The sequence below is a fragment of the Chelonoidis abingdonii genome, chromosome 15, assembly GCF_003597395.2.
Source record: "Chelonoidis abingdonii isolate Lonesome George chromosome 15, CheloAbing_2.0, whole genome shotgun sequence".
Taxonomy (NCBI): domain Eukaryota; kingdom Metazoa; phylum Chordata; order Testudines; family Testudinidae; genus Chelonoidis; species Chelonoidis abingdonii.
The window spans coordinates 51,158,931-51,182,580 of NC_133783.1; the positions used below are offsets into that span (position 1 = coordinate 51,158,931).

A 23,650-nucleotide genomic window follows, 5' to 3' on the forward strand; every position below is an offset into this window, starting at 1 on the left:
ATGAGCCACAGTGAAACACCTAAAGGAAAGCTAATCTGTGCAATGATCAGTGTCGGCTGGAGACTCAGTCCCGATGTAGTAATTGTTTTAAATGAGTGTTAAGCAATGAAGGTCACATTTTCGCGCAAACATACGTTGCAGCAATATAACCCAATGATGGAAAAAAAGAATAATTGAAGCAGCATTTCTTTACATGCAAACAATATTAAGTTCTATTGTGATGTAACTTGTTTAGTGTTTGCTAATCTTTGGGAGCAGAAAGAGGAAGTTAGAAGATACATTGTGTATAGTAACTGACAATTAGCTCTATCCTGCTCCCACTCCAGTCGTTAGGAGTTTTCCTGTTGACATTGAGGGGTACAGGACTGGCCCCATTGCTTTGAAGAATGAATGGTATATCCAGATTCCTCAAAGAATAACACTCAGTCCTTTATGTGGTAAACTACTGCTTTCCTTTATCTAATATTGGTTCTTTGTGGTCAGACTAAAATCTTGGCAAGATTTAACAATTCAAGTTTTATTTCATATAATGGGATACTCCCCTCCATTCTGCTCACTCTCTGACTGGCTCATTCCTGTGATAAACCCTCCAGCAATGTCCATGGTCTTGCAGGGATGGTATCTGGGCTGGTTTTGCAGCTTCTGTTACTGAGGTGAGATTACGTTATCTATTGTAGTGAAGTCTGAGACCTGAACTGTACTACCTAAGAAAAGACATTAGTATAAAAATATATTTATGTCACATTGATTAGCCAGAGAGGTTATTAATGTTACTGAAGCATAAGCACAGGAAGCCTGGGGACTAGAGCTAAGCCACTATGTGGTTAAATATGCCCTAAAGTAATGCCTTAGAGTATATTTCAGGCTTACTAAAAACCTGAAGAAAATAATATCATAAAAATCAATGAGATGTTTATCTAAAGAGAGGACAAAGGATTCCTCCACCTTCTCCTCTAGGAAAAAGTATTTTCTGTAATAATGTTCATCTTTTTGCTGTTGTTTGTCTTGTAATCCATTTAACTGTGCTACGGTACTAGATTTATTTAGGAATTGCCTGCTGAGACCTGAATTGCTGGCAGATCCTATTAACACATATATCCAGTATTCTTATTGCATTTGCAAAATAAAGAATTGTGTGCATGGAACCTTTCTTCTTTTCCTTTATATTGCCAAGTAAGAACATAGGTACTGTAACAGCCTATCAAAAAGTCAGGTTTTGATTAACCAAAAGCAGGTTTTGATTAATCAAAAAGGAGGACATCAAAACAATGTCAGTGAAAGTCAGTGGAAGCAATGCTCTTTGATTAGGAAAAAAAACAAAGGTATAGAAATTATTATACACATTACCTTCCAATACAGGGGCATGACCCTGCAAACACTTATTACCAATTAGAGCCCTTCATCCAGTGAAGCACTTAAGCATGTGCTTAATTTTAAGCAGGTGAGCAACCTTGTGGAATATAACTAGTTTACTTATGGTGTAAGTCTTTACAAGTTTGGGCCCTGTATAAGGAATAAAATATATGAAAGAGTGTGAGTTTGTCTGAAGTGTTTTGTTTGTCTGGAGAGAAATGCCCTCTTCATCTATGTTATGAAGCAAAACTTGGAAGTCAAGTTCTTTTTTTATAACAAAGAGAGTGGGTTTTAGATCATTTACCAAAAACCTGTGTTGAAACACACAAAAAACGTGTGTTGAAACTTCAAAAGGCACCTCAATTCCAACACAGAAAGATGCATTCGTATATTGTCAGTAAACAGAATGGTAAGGAAATGAGAAAGCTGACTCATAAAACCACAGAGCAAAGAAATGCAGTATGCAAGCAACCACAGCATCTTCATTTGGCCCCACTATCCCTTGATACCACATGATGCAGCTTCCCGTAGCAGTGTTCCATAACCATGAACTATATTCATTTTACTAATATAGGCAAGGAATAAAGACATGATCATGTTCACAGATTATTTTAATAGCTTAAATAGAGGGAAATTCACCTTTATGCACTGAACGTGAAAAGAGCTCTCTGATCTGCACCACTTAAACATTTTACTAATGTAGGCAAGGAATAAAGACAGATATTCTATCTTAGGTACTGATAGACCCCCATTACTGTAGTTTGTGAGCAAATCACAATCTTATTTTTTAAAGTATTTATCCTCGCAACACCACTGTGAGGCAGGGAAGTATTATTATCGCCACCTCATAGATGGGAAACTGAGGCACTGTGGCCCAGATCCTCAAAGACACCTAACTCCTATTGATTAATGACTTGCCCAAGGGCACGCAGGAAGTCTGTAGTGAAGTAAGATACAGAACCCTGGTCTTATGAATCTCAGGTTAGCATTCTACCACTGGATCACCCTCCTTTCTCTGCATCACTTGCGATACAATATTATAATTAGAGATGAATCTGAACCAAATGCTTAAACGCAGACATCCTGAACTCTGTGTGAGTTTAGATCCAGATCTGACCTTTAAGCCAAACCAAAACCCTGGATCAGAACACTGAACTTTATGTGTAATAATGGTGTCAGATCAGAACTTTGTGACTTGACCCTTTTTCTATAGATAATGATTGTGGGTAAAAAACACTCAGAGTACAAAATATCACCTTTAGAAACACTGTGAAGGAGGTGGAGATGGTTAAGAATGGGGAGGCAATAATGATTTAAAATGTAATCATCTTTCAATGAACCCATAAACTTCTTCCTCCTCTCAACTTTGAACTCTTTTCAATGACACCCTGTATACTCATGCAGCCATCCTTTCCGTGTGTGTCAAGTTACCTCTATCTCCTTCTTTATACCTTTCCTTAAAATGCTTCTTTTATTTAACCTTCCAGTGTATCTGACACCAAGGAAGTAACTACAGTAGGAAAAGCCATGTTGACAAGTGAGAATCAAAGAGGGGGAAGAAGTAATATTTGTCACATGGAAAAGAAGTATAATTTTCAAATTTCTCAGAGGGTAACTGAGCATATACATAAAAAAAGTCCTTTACAATGCCCTATAGCCAATCAGAACGTAGCATGTAAGCTCACATTACAGATACACTGAACAGCTGATGTGGAGGTAGCATTAACGCCTACAATTCTCTAGTGTAAAATTAAACACAGACAATTACCTTAAGATTAGTAACCTATCGGATACTTGGCTTAATCAAGCCTCTAAGCAGCCTACCCAGTAGTTATTCATGAATGCTTTGGAGGATTTTCAGACTGGCCCTCAATCCAAAGAGGTACTTCCCCTCCTTGGTAGCAGGCATCCATTGCTACCTTATGCATTACACTGCCGCTGATGGGTGTCCTTTCCTAGAGCCTCACTCACAGACTCTGCTCAGTCAGCTTCCCATTGACAGTCTTTCTCAGCGAAGTAACAGTGGGTTAACCAGGGACAAAGATTAAAGTATATACAGGTTCCTTCCTGGCTGATAGCTCTGTTTTGAATGGAGGGACTCAATCTTGGAGATTTTCCCAGGTTCCTTGTCCACAAAGTAATAAAGTCAATTGGTTGGGCAGGGAAGAAGGGTGGAAAGAGGGGAGAGCCCCATCTGACAGACTAGGACAGTTTACTGCAATAATGGGGCTGTGTAAGTGCCTCCCCGGTGCGGGAGAGAGATGGAATCTCTGAACATAACTGCGGAGAAAAAGAGGAGGAGAGAGCATTGCTAGGAACTGTCCTCCCTAGCAGCAATTCTATCACTTCACAGGCTGGCTTTTTCTCTCTCTGTCTCTATTGTCATAAAGCTCTGACCTCTCTCCTGAAGAGGTTGGCCTGTCATGGAGCCAGCCTACGTGACCTGCCACAGCTTGTATAGCTTGGATGTGCATGGGTGCTTCATTCCAGACAGGGCCCATAACTGAAGCCTCAGTGCCACCTGCATGCCTTGTTCCAGTTCTTCTTCCCATCCGCCTCAGAACTTTATTATGCATGTTTATCTGCAATTGCTCTTTCTTGGCCTTTGATGTCCCTCATTCCTAAATTTCTCCAGAGAACAAATAGAGGGGTGTGTATATTTACTGAGTGAATAATGGATGAATATATGCTTACATTTACTGTGTCATGTTCCCTCTAAAGTAGATTATTTCTACATGGCACAAACAGTGTTGCCAGGCTATGTTTAAAGCTAATGAGCCACAGATTAGCATCTCAGAAGTCAATTAACAAGACCAGGTTGTTGGTGGGTTTTTTTCCCCACCCAGTGACTTGTATTTATATATTATTAATGAAATACAAGACTTCCTTGTGTGGGATATGCCCATGTTACTCATGAACAGGGTACGGACATTACTTCTGTTAATGGCATAAAACTATGTAATCAAAGTGCTGTATGTTCCTTCAGGAAAGTAATCAAACTGTAGTTGCCATAGTAAATATGTATATTTATTTATCTAAACTCCATGTGCTTCCCCTGGCTGAACTTCACATTCCATGTGTCTTCAGCCTGTCTTATCTTTCATACTGTTTAGAAAGAAGGGAACTGTGGCAGGGGTGGGAGTTACTTCCGGATGATTCCGGAGGGTAGCTATCTATGCATAGGTGCCTAGGAATGTGAGTTTCTGTGGGTGAGTTAATGCTGCACTCGAACCTTAATATTGGAATCCTTGGAGGCTGAGGCCCAAAATAAGTGATGGGGCTGGCAATTAAAATACTCTCTCCTTTTCTGTATCCCACAGAAAAATATTTCTGACCTTCCCACCCCTCTTCACACACATTTTTGATCCCATGAATAAAATGAGCCAGGTAACCACACTACAGTTCTTCCCCTCCTCCAGGAAATAAATTCTGCCTCACCAATAGCTCCTCTGCTATTATTCCCACCACTGCTTTTCTGAAAATGAACAGGCAGCCCCCTTCCACTCTGCTCTCTACTCCTCCACCCCGAACACCTGATAAAAGCTGGGGGCTCCAACTGATCTGCTTTCATCTTTCCTCCTTCTCACCATATCCCAAGCTCTCCTGCCTCCCCTTTCAGCCCCTCATCACTAAGTCCCAGGCTCCCCCCATTTCCAAACAAGACCTCTCTCTCTTTCTGTCATGTTCTCCATCATTCTGTGCTCCCACACTCCTTTTCCTCCAGCCTGGGCAAGGAGAGATGTTCTGCTGCTGTTTCTCCATTTTCTGGATTTCAGTCAAAATAATCTGTTTCTGGTGGGGTTTTATAAAATGTAATTTCTTGGAACCTAAAGAACATAACAAGTAATGTATTTGCTCAAAAGCAAACACTAGGAAATGGTGAGAAGCAGAAACAATGCAACAGAAAAAGGTATCTTTACAGATGCTAGCATTGTGTATATTAAAGCTTAGATTCTGAAAAAATGTATGCACATGATTAAGTTTACTACACACGAGTAGTCCTACTGGACTTTAATCTTTGGGAAATTCACCTTTGAGATCAACAGGACTGCTACTTGTGCATAAAATTAAGCACATGAACACATTTTTGCATGATTGGGGATCTAGATAGTTGTTAGCAAGGTATGAGAATGCAGAAGTACAGTACAAACAATATTACTGGAATAACAGAATTAATTCTGAAAATTGACTAGGAAGTTAAAATATTGAGATATGAAATACATTGAAGGGTTCACATGAAAAAACTTTTACCAGCATTTTTGAATGACTTTCCTTATGTCTGGCTTGATACCAGCTCCTAAATTTAGGAATGGAGCCAAATAACAATAGAAAGTAAAGAACAAATCCCACAAGCAACCTCCTTCCTCAAGGAAAACTCATGGATTTTGGCAAAAGTTCCTGATTGGGGACGGGGAACCTGAACCGATTTTTCAAAACTTCTCCAGAGGTTTCCATTGTCTCCTTATGTTGTATTTTGTGAGACAACAATGACAGCATGGATAGATGTTAATGACAAAAATGATAGCAAAATGATTCTTGAATTTGTGTGGAACAGACCTCGGGGTAAGAGTTGTTGGCAAAAGTAGATTAGGAAATACTTTCACAAGTAAGCAAGGTCTGTTTAAAGGCTGGAATGTTGATCATGTTCACAGATTATTCTAATAGCTTAAATAGAGGGAAATTCACCTTTATGCACTGAATGTGAAAAGAGCTCTCTGATCTGCACCACTTAAACAGCACTTCATTATTTAGGTGAAAATCATGCTGCTGTGAAGGGGCCAACACAAGGCCCTCCACAGTACTATAGCACCATATTGAAGGGAAAGAGGTTGTGAGGCCACTGATGGAGCTGCCAGGCAAGGATGCTTTGATATCTCCTCTGTGCTCTGTATGACTGGAACCTGCATAGACTAGCCCAATATAAAAGGAGACAAAGAAGCAGACTGGGAGAAGGGCAAATATGAATCCAACCAGCCCACCACACTGCACAACAGGGGTTGCAACTGCTATTAAAAACCACAGGATGGAATAGATGTTTCAGAAGGGGGAGGTTGCACTGCAGACTGGAGAAATATTCCATAGTCTATCCACACTTCACCCTATTAATGTGCAAGAACTCTAGCCGTAAATGGCTATATTAAAATTCACCTTTAACATAGGGTCTAAGTGATACATACATGGTGCCCAAGGTCTTGTGTGGGCCTTCTGCAGAAGGTTGAATTTGCAGCATGAGATAATATCTATAAAAAGGTACATGAACTGAAAATGCAGGATTGCTTTTTTATGCAGTTTCTTGAACACTCTACATCAGTCAGAGGCTCTTCTGGACTAATCCAGGAAGTGAGCCAAGTATGAAAAACACACCTAAGGTTGTGGAACATCTAAGTCTTATTGATCACAGTGTAATTACACTTGAAATGTATTAGGGGAAGTAACTAAAACAATTTTGACTTTAGGAAAGCTGATTTAGGAGCGTGCAAAATGCCCTCAGGGAGACTGATTGAAATTCTCTCATGAGGTACGGTGAATTTATTTCAGAGAAGAGTGGGACATACTCAGAGAAAACGTGGATAGATTTGTATATCAATGAAATCTAAACAGACAAACATGGTACTAATGAACCAAAATATTACACATTTGAAAAGGAAGATGAAGATGATGAATACCACAAGTAAGTACAAGTTAACCGACAATTAAAGGAGGAAAAGAAATATAAAATGCCAACCTACAGCTGCTTATTGGAACAAAGATTCTTGATTTCAAACATTATAACAATAGACAGAAGCTACAGATGGAAATATATCCAATCAGAAACAAGAGTGGAAAAATATATATAAAGAATCAATTTGTTGCATTAAAATGACATTTTTTTCTTTTTATCCAAGAAAAGAAGTTGTGGAAATACAATTCCCAAGTGAGAGATCTAGTTTCATGTTGCAGTAGAAGTTAGATAGTGTTCACATAGCAATGGAAACAATGATTAAAATATGGGATACTTTAAACTTGAATGTGATCCTCTTAAAATAAGCATCTAACACACTGCATGCAGACATTTTTCATTCCAACTGTGTAAAATACCTCACGTAAAAATTAGAGATGCATCCAAACCAAGACCTAGGCCTGTATCTGTATTTGGGCCAGATCAAATCTTGGATCCAAACACCCCCATATTCTGGCAGGTTCAGAATCCAAATACAAACTGTGTGGCTCTAGGCCATCGCTAGTAATAGAAATAACTAGACTATTTTACATTTATTTCATGTAGCATTTTCATTCAAGCATCACAAAGCTGTTTATAAATAATCAAAACCTTGTCAGCTAGGTCATGTTGGACACGTGTCACAGATGGGTAGACAGAGGCAGGAAGAAATTAAAAGGCCACATTTTCTAAAGAAGCCATTCATTTTTGGTGACTCCATTTTTGGGTGTCCTAGTTGAGACAACTTTTTTCAGATGTGCTAAGCACTCATAATTCTAAAGTAAAAGGAATTTGTGGCTGCTCAGCGTCTTTGAAAATCAGGCCCTAGGTGTTTGAAGTATGGTGCACAAAAATGGAGGCTCCAAAAATTAGTTCCACTTCCGAAAGTGTTGGCCTAAATTACTTGTCTGTGGTCCCACAGTGAATCCGTTACAGACTAGGAATAAAACCTAAAAGATTCACAATCACAATCCTTGAATAATAACAGTGGAATGCAAACCCTTAGAGAATGAAAGGGGGCAGATCCTTCAGGAGTGTAAATTGTCATCACTGTTGACATCAGTGAAGCTATGACAACTTACACTAGCGGAGGATCTGCCCGTGGATCTCTACAGCACTAAGCTATGCTAAATGTGGTTAAGAATCACTGAGAACGCATTTCTTTGTGCTTTGGGATAGAGGAATTTTAGCTTGTGACAGTAAAAACTGCTAAAACAGCAGTGCTCAACCAGGAGTCCGAGGCTCCCTGGTGGGCCTTGAGCAGGTTTCAGGGGGTTCACAAAGCAGGGCTGGCATTAGACTCACTGGGGACCAGGCCAGAAAGCCAAAGCTCCAGCTTCCCAAGCCCCGCCACTTGGGCCTGATGCTGAAGCCTGAGCAGCTCACTTTGCGAGGCCCACTGTGGCGAGGGGCCCTGGGTGATTGCCCTGTTTGCTAACCCCTAATGCTAGCCCTGTTTTTTATATGAAGAAAAACAATTGTTGTTGCACAGGTGAGCTGTGGAGTTTTTATAGCATGTTGTGGGGACCTCCAAAAGAAAAAGATTGAGAACCCCTGTGCTAGACGGATCTGGAGTTCAACCTGAGCTAGAGAAAGGTGTGTTTTGCCGTCAGCTCAAAGTGTGAGCTCTGAAGGGGAACTGTAGATCATTTATCCAGTATCTCCTGCTGAGTTAAGCAGAATTCTTCGGGGGTGGAGGGAGAAAGGAGGTGGCTTCCATTACAAAGCAGCAATCCCTCTGCAATTTCTCCCAGCACTGGAGGTGGATTTATGCCAGTCTAATCCTTAATGTTGCAGAATTAAAGAAAGATTCTCTGTGTGAAATCTCAATAGTATCGAAGTGAAGTTTGTGCATTTGTTTGCCTAATTTCTTAATGTATCTATCATGTTTATTATGGTAAGGCCTAGGGACCAGCTGATAATGGGGCCCCATTATGCTAGGCACCATCCAGAGAATCAGAGATTTTTCTGACACCTAAGTATTTTCTTCTATATAGTTTCTCTTCCTTTTTAAATTTTATTAATTATTAAAATAAATAATCTGTTTTATGCAATCCACTGAGATTGGTAATCTAATTTGAGATGTATTACATTAAAAAGGAGGCATGGGAGAGAGTCTGGGAGAGACAGTCTGTCCTAAAGACATTTAAAAAGTGGATGGTAATGGCAATTTAATAATTTATGAAGAAAACACCCCAAACTACTTGTTACAGAATAATCCAATACTTCCTGCTTTCAAGCAACTTTTTCATTTCAAGCGGCATTTGCCATTTATCTTCGCTTGCTGTTTAAAAAAAATACTCCATCATATTTTTATCTTGTATTGTTTCTTATTTTAAGCTTGTGACCCTGATCTTTTCCCCTCTACCCCATGACAGACATCACACTCTAACATGTGCTTATCAACTGTTTACACTGTGGTAAATTGACTAAAAGCCTCTTTAACATTTCCTCATTTAGAGATCTCTCCTGATCAATGGTGATTTATATGAACAAAGGACTTGTGTTTCATGGTGTTTGCTATTCTTTTGCTTATTACATATGAGAATTGGCTCAAGTATATTCATTCTTTCATGAATTCATACCAAATGCTCTATGCTAAATTATGCATTGCCATGTTTTGCAATCTTATCCTTATCATTGTCCCAGTGTCTTGCAGAACACAGAAATCAGTGTTGTAGGCCTGAAATATTCTGGCCCCTCACATGTTTGTCTTAAAGGTCACCTGCAAAGAAAAAAAAGTGGACATGACATTTTTTGTTTCTTTTTTATGTATAATGGAGGCCTGACGTGGTTTTTTTCTAGAGAAGAAAACGATGTTTTTCCTTACTTTTTTTAATCTTAGAAATATCAGGAATATATAGAGAGAGCCTGATTTTGCATTTTAGGCAGTTGTTTATACCTGTTCAAAGAGTGTGCAAAATACGACTAAAACATGATGGATAGGTTTTATATCCACTGTGTAAAGTCACAATATGACGTGGAAAACATTAGAGAATCAGGCCTATTGTCTTCCCTTTTCTTTTTGAAAGTCTCTTTGGAGGACCACAGTACTGAATTTTTAACTTTCTATGCCTTCATTGAACGGATAGTGATATTGGCCCTGATTCAGGAAAGCACTTAAACATAAGCTTAAATCTATTCCTAGTCAAGAGCAACCCCAGTGATTTCAATGGGAGTTAAGTATGTGCTTATGTGCTTTCCTCAACCTGGCCCACTGATTCTAAAGGGCTGGTCTACACTATGGGGGAAAATCGATCTCAGATACGCAACTTCAGCTACGTGAATAACATAGCTGAAGTCAAAGTATCTAAGACTGAATTACTCACCATCCTCATGGCGCGGGATCGATGTCTGCGGCTCCCCATGTAGACTCCGCAACTCCGTTCGGGTTGGTGGAGTTCCGAAATCGATATAAGCGTGTTCGGGGATCGATATATCGCATCTAGATGAGACACGATATATCGATCCCTGAGCAATCGATTGCTACCCGAAGATATGGCGGGTAGTGAAGACGTAGCCTAAGAAAGATCTTTTGTCCTATCTCTGTTAGGTGTGTTGAGTTAAATAACAAAGACCATCTTAAACAGTTTTAAAATCCCTTCCTTTTTGTTGCTCATATTTCATTTCTTTGGTTCAGTTGTCCATAGAATCTTCCAGAAAAATTAATGGTAGCTGAATTTCTAATCTTAAAACAAAAAAACCCAAACAAAATAAATCCATTTCAGGCCCTTTTGATACAACATAAGGATGCAATCTCCCCTCCTCTTTTTGTCATTTACAGGTCACATTTGATTTAATTAGACTTCCTTACCTTCCCATCAGATTCTCATCCCATTCCATTTTACTCTACATTTCAGACACATCCTGTCAGTTTGCATTCTAACATATTTGTTGCTTAGCGTTTCCCTTCATTCTTTCATTCTTAAGAAAACTACAAACCACAAAAATCTGATTTCTGATGCTCCTTTTAGAGCATGCTATTCTTTCCCATGAGAAAAACCTTCAGGAAAGGATAAGTAAGCCCTGGAAACTCTAAAAGGTGCATCCCAGTGGCAGCTACAGGGAACCCAATGGAACTAAATTACTAATGGTTTATGCCAAGTTTGGAACCAAACTGATCACAATAGTAGAGGAAAGGATATGCCCCTTAATGTAGAAATCGGCAGTTGTACTTTCTGGTGTTTTTCCTTACCTAAAATCAAATCTACTATAAACTCTATGACTAATTCTTATTTAAACAGCAATTCAATTTTAAATCCACAATTCATTTCCATTATCTATTCCTATTTTATACATCCCTGTGCTTCAGTAGTTAAAATCTCCCATTATGACCTCTTTGGCCTTCCGATAGCCAATCATGAACATCCAATCATTTCATCTGTCACAGTCATGGGCTCTATAAAAAGTTCAAACTCTGAATCATCTCTAGTCTCAATCCATGGCTTTGTATCATTACCAGGTTCTCAAAAATCCTGTATTTCATGGACTAATACTTACCTGCACTAAAAAATTGTACCTCTTATTTTCCATGGTGTTTTAAAAAAATGGAGTTCAGGAAGTTGACTTTTCTAAATTAAAAAAGGTAAATAAATCCAAAATTAGGTCTATTTTGCATAAATTTCAAAATACAAAAGGACAAAATATCATATGATATCAAAAACTCACCTGTGTGATCAATACTATAGTGTTGTAGTTTATTAATTAAAATGCAGCAAGATGGACTAAAGTGGAAAACAGGTTCTAAAAAATAGCCTTTATCATTGAAGTCTGGGCTAAAAATCCTCATGCATAACAAACTTAAAGCTATTTCTAAAAACTTTTTAAGTACAAAAGACAGGCAAGTGACTAATCCATGGCACAGGCAAGCAGCTAGTAAAATATAATTTATAAATAGCACCTAATAGCAACTTTTGGAAAATGTACTGAGGCTACTGTTCCTGTGTTTCTGGCCCATTTATGCACAGATTTATCCTATAAACCAGTTTACCCTATTAGAGTAATAGATTTTTATAAACATGTTTGTATGTAATCTTTTCCATAAATAACGTAGTGTTTTATTTCTATTGCTAACTTTTCATTTATGATTAAACAAATTAAATAAATAGCTCTTTTGACAGGTTTCAGAGTAGCAACCGTGTTAGTCTGTAGTCGCAAAAAGAACAGGAGTGCTTGTGGCACCTTAGAGACTAACAAATTTATTTGAGCATAAGCCTTCATGGGAGTTACATACCTTCATAAAAATTCAAAATTTCTCTAATTTTCTATTCAAAAAGTTGCTGCATGTCTTTTCCCCCTTTTGGCCAAGCCTCATACGCAACATGCTTTCTTTTAGCTTCTTTATGCCATTTGTACATTTATCTCTGTGCAACACTGATTTAAAGCACTCCCTAGAAATGTCTACTCTTTCTGTAAGTACACATTGTTAGATGTAACTCATCCCATCTGTATAGGATTCATCTGTTTCCTTGCTTGAAAAGAATATGCTCAGTGAAGTGTGGATTGCTTTCTTTCTCCTCACAGTTTCAATGATGTATATATCACAAATTAAAATGTCACTACATCATCTAGAATTCTTGGTTTTCCTTTATTCTCTTTACAATTTTCACATTCCTTCCTTGTCCACAACCAACTTTATTACAGCTTTTTTACAATATTTGTAATAACTTCTATTCCATTGTGCTATTTAAGTTCTTGTGTTATACCGAATACCATAATATCTAATACTCCTCCCTGCAAAGGGGCTGGCAGTTGTGGTGGGGGAGTAAACATTGCTAGTAGCATCATTAACTTCCAAGCTGATTTATGTCAGGAAATCCATCAGGTCCTGAAGGGAGCATTCTGCAGAGAACAGTTGCTTTTCAGTTTCACCCCAATCAAATGTTTGCCTTATCCAAAACTATAGACACTGCAGTGGACCCACTAAGGCCTGGTCTACACTACACGTTTAAATCAATTTAAAGAGCGTTAAATCGATTTAATGCTGTACCCGTCCACACTACAACGCCCTTTATATCGATATAAAGGGCTCTTTAAATCGATTTCTGTACTCCACCCCGACGAGAGGAATAGCGCTAAATTCGATATTCCTGATCGCTGTATGGGGAGACAAATCTGTTGTATCAGAGCTCCGTTACAGAACACGAAATGCCAAAGCGTTTGAAAAAAAAACTCCAGGATACACAGCGCTGCGTGACAAGCGTAACGGGAAGCCAGAGACTCAAATGGACGCTCATGGGGGGAGGGAGGGAGGGGGTACTGAGGACTCCAGCTATCCACAGTCCCCGCAGTCTCTGAAAGTATTTGCATTCTTGGCTGAGCTCCCAATGTCTGTAGGTTCAAACACAGTGTCTGGCATGGTTCAGGGAACAGCTTCTCAGTTTCTTTCCCCCCCCCCCCACCACATGAAGAAAAGGGAAAGAAATCATTCCTTGACTACTTTCAATGTCACCCTATGTGTACTGAATGCTGCTGGTAGACGCGATGCTACAGCAGTGAAGAGCAGTATCCGCTCCTCTCCCCTCTCCCCCTCCCCGGTGGTAGACGGTGCTGTAGGACTGCCCACCATCCTCGAGAACCCCATGCCTGATAATTGCTCAATATCATGAGGGAATGATTCCTGGTTACTCCCAGTAGATAGGACAGAACGGCTAATAAGCATCTTCATCATAGCAAGTGGGGGCTTCAGCCCCCCCCTCCCTTTCCAGTGTAAAGAAAAGATTCCTTACTGCCTGGACTGTCATAGCCCGGGAGGCTGCCTCCAAGTCTCTGTTTCTTTTTCCTGCATTCTTTATAACTTCATGACACAAAAATGTGGGGGGGACACTGCCACGGTAGCCCCAGGAAGGTTGGGGAGGAGGGAAGCAACGGGTGCGGTTGTTGCAGGGGCACCCCTGTGAATACTGACACGGAGCAGCTGTGCTCTCTGATACACTGGTTCTCTAATAATACACTTGCCTCTTATTCTAGGCAGGACGGACTCTATTTTTAGAAACCATAAGGGAGGGATTGACTCAGTCCCAAGTGAGTCAATCCCAATTTTGCTTTCAAAAATTTTCAGCCAGGGGCACTCCTGATAGCAGCGGACAGTACAGAGAGGAGAGTAACCGTCATTTCATTGCCAGTTTTCCGGCAGTAGACGGTACAGAACGACCGGTAACCATCTCTGCTATCATTGCAAAAGCAAGTGAATGCTGCTGTGTAGCGCTGGAGGTATCGCTCTCTCTGTCCGCAGCATCCAGTACACATACGGTGCCGAAAAAAAAAAGCTGAACGGGGCTCCATGGGGAAGAGCTACCCACAATGCAACGCTTCAGAAATCGACGTTAGCCTCGGACCATGGACGCACAACGCTGAATTACTGTGCCTAGTGTGGCCGCATGAAATCGAATTTATAATATCAGTTTTATAAAACCGATTTTAGGTAATTCAATATTATCCCATAGTGTAGACGTGGCCTAAGTGACTTTTGTAAGCTCTCAGGTAAGGAGTATCTTGTAAAGTGGCACAGCTTTTTCCCCCTTCCATTCTTTCAACCCAATTTTTGACACATTTCCCCCCTCCCCCAGGACATTACTGGGTTACTGCAATTGATTCCACATACGTATGGTGCTGTCATTCTAGTTCCTGATGAATATGGGTCCACATAAGGCAAACAGATGAAAAACCACCTGAGTAATTTGGCAATAACTATGCAGGACTGATATAGCAGTTGCAGATGGATGTTCCAGGGCAGGCTCTGAATTTGATCTTGCTGGTGTTGATTCAGAACTTTCAAGATGTACTAATTTATGTCTTGAGTTCTCCCTGCCAGCAATTTTGACTTGCCTAAAATTTATCAAGTTATTACACTGATTTCATAATGCCTCATTACTGGCCCTAGTCAGGATCCATGTAAACCTGATACATGTTTGAGGGACAGAGCAGCTCCTTCTTGGTTCCTCTAAGGTAGCGTAGAGGTGTCATTGAGTACTGCTGCCTATGGCAAGAATCCAGCTTGTACTGGTCATCCTGTCTCACAGCCAAACTGATATTTTTGCTGCAAATATAGTATCAAGGGGTAGCACAATTCCACAGTTGCGCTTGTGAGAGCAGAAAAATTTCTGCATGTGTAATTAGATATGTATGTAATGATAGCCAGTTCTGCTGCTATTTAAACAGAAAGAAGAACATTTAAGTTATGCCCCTTTAATCAAACTAGAGTCAAAGCACTTTAAGAGGGGGGACTGTGTTTTTGAAGATCTTTATATGGCATGTAACATAGTGAGGCCCAGATCTAGATTGATACCTCTGGATGCTACTGGAATACAAATAATAAAATAACAGACAGGATAGACTGTTAAAACCAGAAGGTTCCATGATGATTGGGGAGCCCCTTTAATTGGAGACTGGTCAAAATGTGAGACTTAGATGATTCCATAGCAGCTGGGAACAGTTGTGGGTTGGTGGAGGAAGAGAACAGTTTTCAAGATTTCCGACTGGAAGAAGAGCAACTATCACCAGTGCCCTGCAAATTGGAAGATATCCACGGACCATGTTGATGGATCGGATGTGGACACATTTTGTATCCACACAGGACTCTAACTATCACTGAAGTAGCTTGTCCTAGTGTTTTGTAACCAGGGGTAGGAACTTTTTTCTTCTTTCCACTGTTAGACAAGAAAAGGACTAGAAACATGGTTTCCCAAGATAGTTTCTCAAAAGCTAGGATACTGAATTCATTTATTAGTGAGTGCATTTTAAGAACTCTGGATGGTTGGAAACCAGGAGGCAGGTCCCCACAACACCATCATTCTCTAGCCATTTTCAAGAGCTGTTCAGTCTACATCAGCCCAGCCTCCAGACAGCATCTGCAAAGGCAATGTCCAGTGGGCTCTCTCAGACCTCCTGCTCAAGGGCAGATGCAAAGGCTAGACGGGCAAAGGACCACTGAGAAAACAGCATTTTGGCCCTTCTCTAGCGCCTATGCAAAGTGTGCCGACAATAACTGCCTGGGTGTAATAAACATGGCAGAGAGTGAACTGCAGGGGTTGGTAGCGGTGCATAGTCCTGAGAGGGGAGGGGGTCCTAGGAGTGAAGGGCAGAGGTGGGCAGCTGCAGGGCGTAGTGTGCTAATTCCTTGGCATATCAGTGACCCGCAAAGGGGGCGGGGGACGGCTGTGGGGGGGCGGGGGAGGCTGGCGCTATCCTAGAGCCACCCCTGCTATGTTGGAACCTCCTCCGTTCCGCCGGCCATTCATCCTCTTCAGCAGGGGTTTGCAGAAACAGCCCGGAGGATGCCGAGTCTCCCTCGGGCTGTATGTCTGACAAAAGCTGCTGGGGGCCCTCAGCAGCCGCAGGCAGCTTCTGCAAACAAACTCCGTCTCCCGCCGTCAGTGCAGCTCCAGCCTCTGCTTTGCCCCGTACCCCCTTGCAGCACCCTCCGGGTTGCACAACACAGCCAGCAGCAGCAAACAGGACACCCCAGCGCACGCGGCCCAACTTGCGGACGTCACGCGCAAACGCACCGCTCCTTTCCACGCCCCTCCTACCGGCGGTGTTATGACGTCACCGCGCAGGGCGCCGTGCCCTGTGACGTGAGGGGTGAGGATCTCCTCGCTCTTCCAATCGGGGTGGACGGGGAGGGAAGCGGCCGTCGGTTTCTCCGCCCGCCTGGGGGCGGGAGGTGAGACCCGGATGAGGCGGCAGCTGGGTGCTGCTGTGTGAGGCGGAGCGCAGAGGAGCTGCGCGGGTGTCTCGGGCGGAGGCTGCGCCCCCCCCCCGCCTCTTTCCCAGCCCCTCCGCACCTGCCCCAGCTCCATGCCCACAAGATGGAGGCGGCGGCGCTGGTGTGAGGGGGGAGCCCGTGCCCAGGTGCGCGCCTGGCGGGCGTCGAGGCGGAGATGCTGCTGGTCTATGTGATCCTGATCTCGGCGCTGGCCGGTTCCTGCATCACGCTGCTGCTCCAGCTGCTGCTGCTTTACAGGAGGAAGCCGGAACCCCCCGCGGTGGCCAGAGCCTCCGGCGGCCTCTTCTTCGCCAGGGTCCTGCCTGACCACAGCCTCAGGGACTATTTCCACGGCTCAGACCCGGCGGGCAGCCATCCGCCCCAGGAGCCTGCCCTTGCCGCCGCCTCCACTGCTACCCCCTCCCCTGGCGCCGCCAAGCCCCAGGCTGAGCCCGGCGCCAAGCAGCAGCAGCAAGAGCCCTCTGCGTCCCCCGTCTCCCCAGAAGAGACCTGCTACTTCCTCAATGCCATCTGCCTCTTCCTCTTCAGGGAGCTCAGGGACACCTCCCTGGTCAGGCACTGGGTCACCAAGAAGATCAAGGTGGAGTTCGAGGAGCTGCTGCAGACCAAGATGACGGGCAAGGTGCTGGAGGGGCTCAGCCTCAGGGATGTGTCGCTGGGCGACGTGGTGCCCCTCTTCAAATCCATCAAGCTCATCCGGCCAGTGATCTGCAGTGACGAGGGCTGCCCCGAGGAACTGAGCTTCGAGGTAGACCTGGAGTATAATGGTGGCTTCCACCTAGCCATCGATGCAGACCTGGTCTTTGGCAAGTCGGCGTATCTCTTCGTCAAGATCTCCCGGGTAATGGGGAAGCTGAGACTGGTCTTCACCCGCTTGCCCTTCACGCACTGGTCCTTTTCTTTCATGGATGATCCTGTGATCGGCTTTGAGGTGAAATCCCAGTTTGAGGGGAGGCCCATGCCCCAGCTCACTTCTATCATCGTCAACCAGTTCAAGAAGGTCATCAAGCGCAAGCACACCTTACCCAATTATAAAATCAGGTAAGGTGCCATGTGTCCCTCTTCCCTGTAGTTATCTGGGGGCAATCTGCATTCAAATGCCTGTCTTGTACTCACAGATAGGGAAAGGTTTTTATTGGCACTTTTTCAGACATATGACAATGGGACTTGTATAGTATCTTTCATCTTGTGATCTCAAAGCACTTTGTAAAGGTGAGTTAGTGTCACTTTAATTGTTTTACAGATGAAGAACATGAAGCACACAGTGTGGCCTAGGATCAGATAGTAAATTAATGATAGAACAGGTGATAGAACCAGGTATCCCAACTACTAGTCCATTGCCTTATCCACTTGCTGCATGCTACCTCTTTGGAATGTTGAAGGATGGCCTTGTGGCTAAAGCACAGGATGCAGTGTTGGAATACGTTGCCTTTGTTTCAGGGTCTGCTACTGACTGTGCAACCATGGGCAAGTCACTTGGCTTCACTTTCCCTATCTTAAAAAACAGGGACAGTAATAATTCTCATGTGAGGCAGAGACTAATTCACTCACTGTAAAGTGCTTTAATATTCTCTGAAAGGCACTGTAAAAGTGCAAAATATTATCTTTTATTCCCCAGTTCATTGCTGCTTCTGCCTGCTTCTCCAGCCCCTCCTTCTGCCTTGGCCAAGTCTAAGAGTTATATGGGGACTATTGCTTGCTACTCAAGCTGCCATCATGAATTTTCTAGTGTCAACTTCCTTTATTGTAGTAAAGGAGTGTGAAGAGCACCTTCTATCTGATTTATACACAGTGCAGTTTTGCATATAATAGGATGTCCAGTGATATATCTGTAGTGGAAGAATCCAAGTGATCAGTTACGTACCAGTCTTAGGGAACACATTTGTCCTTTTATTTACCTGTATGTTCTTTTGTAGTTTGCATGATTACTTGCTAAATATTAATGTGACCCTGTTTACTTGATTCCTCAGCACTAAGACCAATGTAAAGTTCCTTTCAGGGGAAGCCACACAAAGGAATCACTGAAGAAGTCCATCTGAATTCTAACGTATATTTAATTTTTATGTTGAGGAGATGGCTTTAAAAGCCTTTCCTGTCTATTTTTTGTTACAAATTATGCTAAGCTTGTGTGGCTGTATATATGTCCATGTGTGGAAAATGATCTAGGACTTGGAAAATCCACACAAGCAGGGCAGGTAAGAAACTTCTCAGGGTAAATGCCATATCAGAATCTTAATTCTCTTAACAAGTTAGAGGCTTTATGGTTGTGAATATAACTTATAAAGTCTGACTCAAGTCTAAACCAATGTGGTTGGGTCTTCCTGAGTCTTCAAACAGACACCTCCAGTACTTCAGCTGTTGTTCATAGCATTCCCACAGTGCAGCAAAATGAAAACTGACTGGAAGCTTGTCAGCTTCAAGGGCTATTATTTAGAACATTGTGGACAACGGTGAAATTCACAAGAATCAGGTCAGTTTCATACAGTTGCAGTTTGGGAAAGGAACTTAAGCTAATAGTTCTGGAAAAGGTCCTAAAACAGAGACTTTAAACAATGATTTGAGGATTCCAGTAACTCAGAGGTTAGGGTCTATTTCAGCAGTGGGTGGGTGAGGTTCTGTGGCCTGCAACTTGCAGGTCAGACTAGATGATCATGATGGTGGTCCCTTCTGACCTTACTCGCTGAAGGCTAGGACAGTAAGGCCCCCACTGACTTCAACAACCACTTGCAGCAAAGTGGGGAGGGATGGAGAGAACATTCTCCTCCCTTCTTCTTTCCAGTTGCCAGGGTGTCTGTGTGTAGGTCAGTGATGACTCACTCCCCTCTTCAGGCAGTTGTGGAAGGGGTCTTGCATCTTACTTGGGAGGTGTCCCTGGATAGTGGAGACTCCTCTCCTCATTCAGTCCAAGATATTAGATGTCGTGTGGAATTTTTCAAATCCTGTGCATGAGAGCTACTGGGTTAGGATTGTGAATGCGGGTGAGAGAGAAAGAAAGTGATAAGTTAAGAAAGAGGAGTATGTTGTGGTGGAGGGGAGATGGACTTTGAAAAGAGAATTCTGAGTGACAGAAAATACTGGGCAGAAGTAGAACACAAAATTTAGGGCTTGGCTACACTTGTGAGTTACAGCGCAATAAAGGAGCCCCGGGTGCACTTAGTACCAATGTGGACACAAGAACAAATGGATACAAACTGGACACTAGGAAGTTTAGACTTGAAATTAGAGGAAGGTTTCTAACCATTAGAGGAGTGAATTATGGAACAGCCTTCCAAAGGGAGTCATAGGGGCAAAAATCATATCTGGCTTCAAGATTAAGCTTGATAAGTTTATGGAGGGGATAGTATGATGGGATAGCCTAATTCTGGCAATTAATTCATCTTTCATTATTAGCAGGTAAATATGCCCAATGGTCTGTTAGATGGGGTGGGGATCTGAGTTACTACAGAGAATTCTTTCCTGGGTACTGGCTGGTTAAGTCTTGCCCGCATGCTCAGTGTTTAACTGATCACCATATTTGGGGTCGGGAAGGAATTTTCCTCCAGGGAAGATTGGCAGAGGCCCTGGAGGTTTTTCACCTTCCTCTGCAACTTGGGGCACAGGTCACTTGCTGGAGGATTCTCTGTTCCTTGAGGTCTTTAAAGCATGATTTGAGGACTTCAATAACAGACATAGGTTAGGGGTTTGTTACAGGAGTGGGCGAGAGATTCTGTGGCCTGCATTGTGCAGGAGATCAGACTAGATGACCACAATGGTCCCTTCTAACCTTAGGTCTATGAGCTCACTACCCGTTCCACACTTGCAAGGCATATAGAGCGCTCTGACTCCAGGGAGAGAGCACTCCTGGTACTCCACCTCGGTGAGAAGATTAACGCTTGCATTGGCTGAAATGCCCAGGCATCAGTGTGAATGAGGTGCTGCATTACTGCATTCTGATCAGCCTCCAGAAACGACCCATAATTAAGTCAAGTGGCCACTCTTGTCATTGTTTTAGAATCACTGCAGGAATGGAGCTATGCCCTTTGAAAGCTCCATTTCCGACAGCCGGCATGCTTATTTGCTCTGAGACAAAGCAATCATTACTGCAGAATACAGTGTGAGAGAGAGGAGTGGGGGTAGGGAGGGTCCTACTGCTGTTTGAACTTACAAGACAGCATGCTGACATGCTCTCACCCCCCAAAAACCCACTCTCTTCCCCCCCACATACACACAACATGCTCCCTGTCACACTCCACCCCCATTTGAAAAGCACATTTCAGTCACTTGCATGCTGGGATAGCTGCCTATAATGCAGCGCTCCCAGTGCCACTGCAAATGTGGCCACACCAGTGCGCTTGAAGTTGTCAGTGTGGACAGACCGCAGCACTTTCCCTACAGTGATCTCCGAAGGCGGGTTTAACTCTCAGCGCTCTACATCTGCCAGTGTAGCCATGCCCTCGGTAAGAAAGAGATATAGTGTGGAGAAAGGGTGGGAGAGAGAAGGTAACTGAAAGAAATGCAGGAAAGGTATGGCATTATATGTTACAGGAAAGAAGAGAATGAATTCCAAGGAAAGAAAGTCTAAGAAATTTTGGAACCTAATTTAAAAAAAATAAAATCCAATAAAATATTAAAAACGAAATAGTTATTCCCTTAAATACCAGGGAGTTTGGCTTTGAAAGCGTCATGGTAGCTTAGCTATTTTTCATCCTGGCTTGAAGACGTAGTACACAGGCTAGTAGGTGTTGGGTAACAAAATATCCACTCCCGTATATAAGACTGTTTTCTCAAGAGATCTGAATGTGCTTTATGGATATTGAAACTTAAAACTTAGAGCACAATCTGTGTGTATAGTGTTGACCCTCATATACAGAGGGTGAAACCTGAAGCACAAACGTTTTTCCCAAGGTAGCACAATGTCAATGGTTATTGGGACAGGGGCCCAGGAGTTCTAATACTGTTCTCAACTCTAAGCCACACTGCCTCATGGATAACAGTTTTGGAAAAGTAATCTTTCTTATCAGGCATTTCCTGTTTTAAATTTCTTTAAAAGAAGGCAAAACACTGAACCTGTGATTCAGACAGTTATGCTAATTTATTCTTTTTACAATTTTTCAGTGTTTGGGAGGAAACCAGATAAATTTTTCCTGACATAAACATTCAATAATTTCTCATCTGTATGGAATGTATTTGTCCCTGCCTCTCTTTTCTGTGATTTTAAAATATTATTGGTTAAATATTTAACAAGCTGTATGTTTGCAGTTCAAGCCCTTTCTGTGGCTTTCCCCTCTCCACCCTCACTCTAGGAGTCTTGCAAACAAATAATTGAATAGTTGTAATAGTCTTAGGCTATGTCTACACTACGAGCTCTATAGCAGCACAGCTGCAGTGCTGCAGCTACACCACTGTAACAGACACTTGTTACAGACAGGAGGAGTTTTTCTGTTGCTGTAATAAATCCACCCCCTCAGGAGGTAGTAGCTATGTCAACTGAAGACTACTAGCTGTGTCTATACCCGGGCTTAGGTTGGCATAACTATGGGTATGTCTACACTGCAATTAAAAACCTGTGGCTAGCCCATGCCTGCTAACTTGGGCTAACAGGCTGTTTAATTTTGGTGTAGACATTCAAGCTTGGGCTGGAGCCTGGGCTCTAGGGCCCTGCGAGGTGGGGTAATAGCCCTAGCCCAAACCCAAACATCTACGCTGCAATTAAACAGCCCCTTTGTCTGACCATGAGTCAGCTGGCATTGTCCAGCTATGGGTGATGAATTGCTGTGTAGACATACCTTATGTGTCTCAGGTGTGAATTTTTCAGACCCCTGAGCTATGTAGCTGGGTCAGCATAAGTTTTAGGTTTAAACCAGGCCTTAGAAAGCAAAGATGTTAGCATACAAGGAGTTCTCTTTTGAACAATTTAAAAAGGTGACATCATTTTGGCTCAGTAATTTCCATATTGCAAGCCTCAAAGTTGTCCTATCTTGTTTCCAGCTGTTAAATAACGTTTAAAGAAGCTAAAAATACACTTAAAAAAATTACTGTTTGTAAGTAAGCAACTGCTATAGAGTCTACAGAGATGATATTTGATGGTCAGTGGCAAGAGAGGAGGTCTGGACAATTGTAAATGGATTGATTATATGGTCATTCAAACAATCTCTTTGTTAAGGTATGGCTCCCCATGACAGAAATTGAGAGCCCCGTGGTAGTCTGCAGTCTATTCTGACTGTCCTGATAAAGCTTGTGTAAACTAAAAGTTTTCATTTATTTTTGCTTAATCTTTTGTGATTACTAAGTGTTTCTATAGGCAAATAATGCAGCCTACTTCTGTTTTTTCCAAATATAAATAAAGCTGTAATGAACAGTGATTGGTAAGACTCTTCACAAATCATCTCTCCTCTTATGTAATCTAAAAAAAGGCTTTTGCCTCTCTGATTTTTTTTTTCTGATTTTTTAACAGATATATCACTTTACCTATCTGTTCATAACATTACGGTTTATTTTAATGTTGAATTTCTTAGGCTGATTATTCTTTATTGGATGCGATTCTAGGTTATCATCCAGAAAAAAAGTGGAACTGTCCAGCGGAAAATTGCAAAGAGCATAATTTGACACATAAACAATTCAACTTTTGTATTTTTTAAGGTTGATGTTGACAGACTTACTTTAAAGGTAACTGAAAGCTGGACTGTCATGTAATTTGTAAAGTCTTTGTTTAAAAAAGCCAAAATTGAGGGGCTTTTGTTTCTATGTGCTGTGTTGTAGTGAGAAATGTTGCTTTTTGTATCTCCCCCAAAGTCTATCCACAGACCTGCTTCCCAGTTGAAGGATCAGCCACCTCTTTGTTACACCATGTGGCTGTTACTCCCATTTTCTTTGGTAAGCTGTCATGTTCCAAC

The 23,650-nt window shown here is 42.1% G+C and overlaps 1 protein-coding gene across 2 annotated transcripts in view; it reads left to right on the forward strand.

Moving 5' to 3' along the window:
• The first annotated feature begins 16,637 nt into the window (after nt 1-16,637).
• The window catches only part of PDZD8 (PDZ domain containing 8), a 146,438-nt gene continuing 139,425 nt past the window's right edge, over nt 16,638-23,650 (forward strand). Inside the window, exon 1 of one of the 2 annotated variants that reach the window (XM_032780789.2) lies at nt 16,638-17,819. In XM_032780789.2, coding sequence (XP_032636680.1) covers nt 16,933-17,819 — 887 coding nt within the window. In that variant the 5' untranslated portion in view covers nt 16,638-16,932. The remainder of the gene's footprint in view (nt 17,820-23,650) is intronic. The other variant, XM_032780790.2, reaches the window with a different exon arrangement.